The 1,845-nt window shown below is 47.0% G+C and overlaps 1 protein-coding gene across 1 annotated transcript in view; it reads left to right on the plus strand.

The window, feature by feature from the left end:
* Nucleotides 1-1,845, plus strand: part of LOC111644959 (uncharacterized) — an 80,064-nt gene that overhangs the window by 9,403 nt on the left and 68,816 nt on the right. The window contains exons 5-6 of the mRNA XM_087170318.1: nt 649-884; nt 1,115-1,839. Of these exons, the coding sequence (XP_087026444.1) occupies nt 649-884; nt 1,115-1,839 (961 nt within the window). The remainder of the gene's footprint in view (nt 1-648; nt 885-1,114; nt 1,840-1,845) is intronic.

Consider the following 1,845-nt stretch of genomic DNA (forward strand, 5'->3'; position numbering starts at 1 on the left):
CTGTCCGCCCGTACCAGTTGAAATCCGTCCAGTGTGACATGTGAGTCGGGAGAAAGTTCACTCAGCCACGTCTCCGTGAAGCACATGATGCTACACTCGCGAAACTCTCTCTGAAGCCGGGTTAGCGCAGTAAGCTCTTCCATCTTGTTTGGGAGTGATCTTACGTTCCCCATGATGACAGACGGTAAACATGGTTAATACCGTTTTTTTCCGCTGTCTGCGCTTCACTCCAGCAGCTCTACAGCCTCTCCTCCTTCTCCGGATCTCCGCAGGGATCTCTGGCCGCACAGCATAGTGAAGGGATGTGTGGGATATAGCTAACAGCTGGTCCCGAGTGTAAACAATGGGTCCGTGGTAGAGTGAGTCTCCCCACGTTGCATCAAAAAGTTAGAAAAATAGCAAGAGGCAAAAACATGACTGTAAAAGTATAAACATCCATAGTTTCACTTGCTTAAAGTGGCGATGTAGTACAAGAACAAATCACACTAAGTAGTAAAAGAAAAAAAATCACACTAAAGAGTAAAAAAGAGTAAAAGAGTACAGACCTGCTGTGGCAGGCTGCCACTCATGCGGCGCCATGATTGTATTATTATATTTACAATTGTAAATAGTTTTAGCTTAAAGAGAAATCTATTCATGTTTCCACAGAGGGAGGATTAGGAGTGATGTGTCTGTGGAGCAGCAGCTGTCCAGCTGTGCTCTGTGTCAGGACGTCCTGAAGGATCCAGTCTCTACCAGCTGTGGACACTGGTTCTGCAGACAGTGCATCACCTCATACTGGGACCAGTCTGGTTCTTCAGGAGACTCCTCCTGTCCCCAGTGTGGACAAAGACCCAGAACAAGACCTGGACTGCAGACAGCCAGTCAGACCAGCACTGAACAAAGTGAGACAGAACATCTGTATGATGATGTCATCATTTCTGAAACCAGGACCTGTTGTTTTATACAGAGTCATTTGTTACATCACACAGCATCGACCTTTAAGATGATTATAAATACGACAACATTAAAAACCTTTTCTTTGTTTGTCTTTAGTTTTTCTGCAGCTGATGAAAATAATCATCAGATTCTCAGATTCTGTTTCTTCAGTCTGACGTTGTCTCTTCTCTTTCAGCAGATAGTGGTCTGCAGGAGGTTTTAGATCAACATAAGATCAGTCTGAGGAGCAGATGTGAACATGTGACTGAAGGAACTGATGGAACAGGAAGTGGAACCCTCCTCAACAGGATCTACACTGAGCTCCACATCACAGAGGGACAGAGTGAAGAGGTTAATACCCAACATGAGGTGAGGCAGCTGGAGACAACTTCCAAGATGGAGACCCTCCATGACGCTCCAATCAGGTGCCACGACATCTTTAAAGCCTCACCTGACCAACAGAGACGCCGCATCTGTAAAGCCTTACCTGTCCAAGAGAGAGAAGACGTCTCTAAAGTCTCACCTGACCAACAGAGACCCATCAGAGTGGTTCTGACCAACGGCGTCGCTGGCGTTGGAAAAACCCTCTCGGTGCAGAAGTTCTCTCTGGACTGGGCAGAGGGCTTGGAGAACCAAGATGTCAGTCTGCTGGTTCTGCTTTCGTTCAGGGAGCTGAACCTGATCAGAGATCAGCAGTACAGTCTTCTCAAGCTGCTCCATGTTTTCCATCCAACATTACAGAAGGTCACAGCAGAGCAGCTCGCTGTCTGTAAAGTTCTGTTCATCTTTGACGGCCTGGATGAAAGCAGACTGTCACTGGATTTCAACAACAAGAAGTCTGTGTCTGATGTCACACAGGAGTCATCAGTCAACGTGCTGCTGACAAACCTCATCAGGGGGAATCTGCTTCCCTCGGCTCTCGTCTGG

The sequence above is a fragment of the Seriola lalandi genome, unplaced genomic scaffold (assembly GCF_002814215.2).
Source record: "Seriola lalandi dorsalis isolate HSWRI2012SDOR001 ecotype SW California unplaced genomic scaffold, Sedor1 jcf7180002054945, whole genome shotgun sequence".
NCBI lineage: Eukaryota > Metazoa > Chordata > Actinopteri > Carangiformes > Carangidae > Seriola > Seriola lalandi.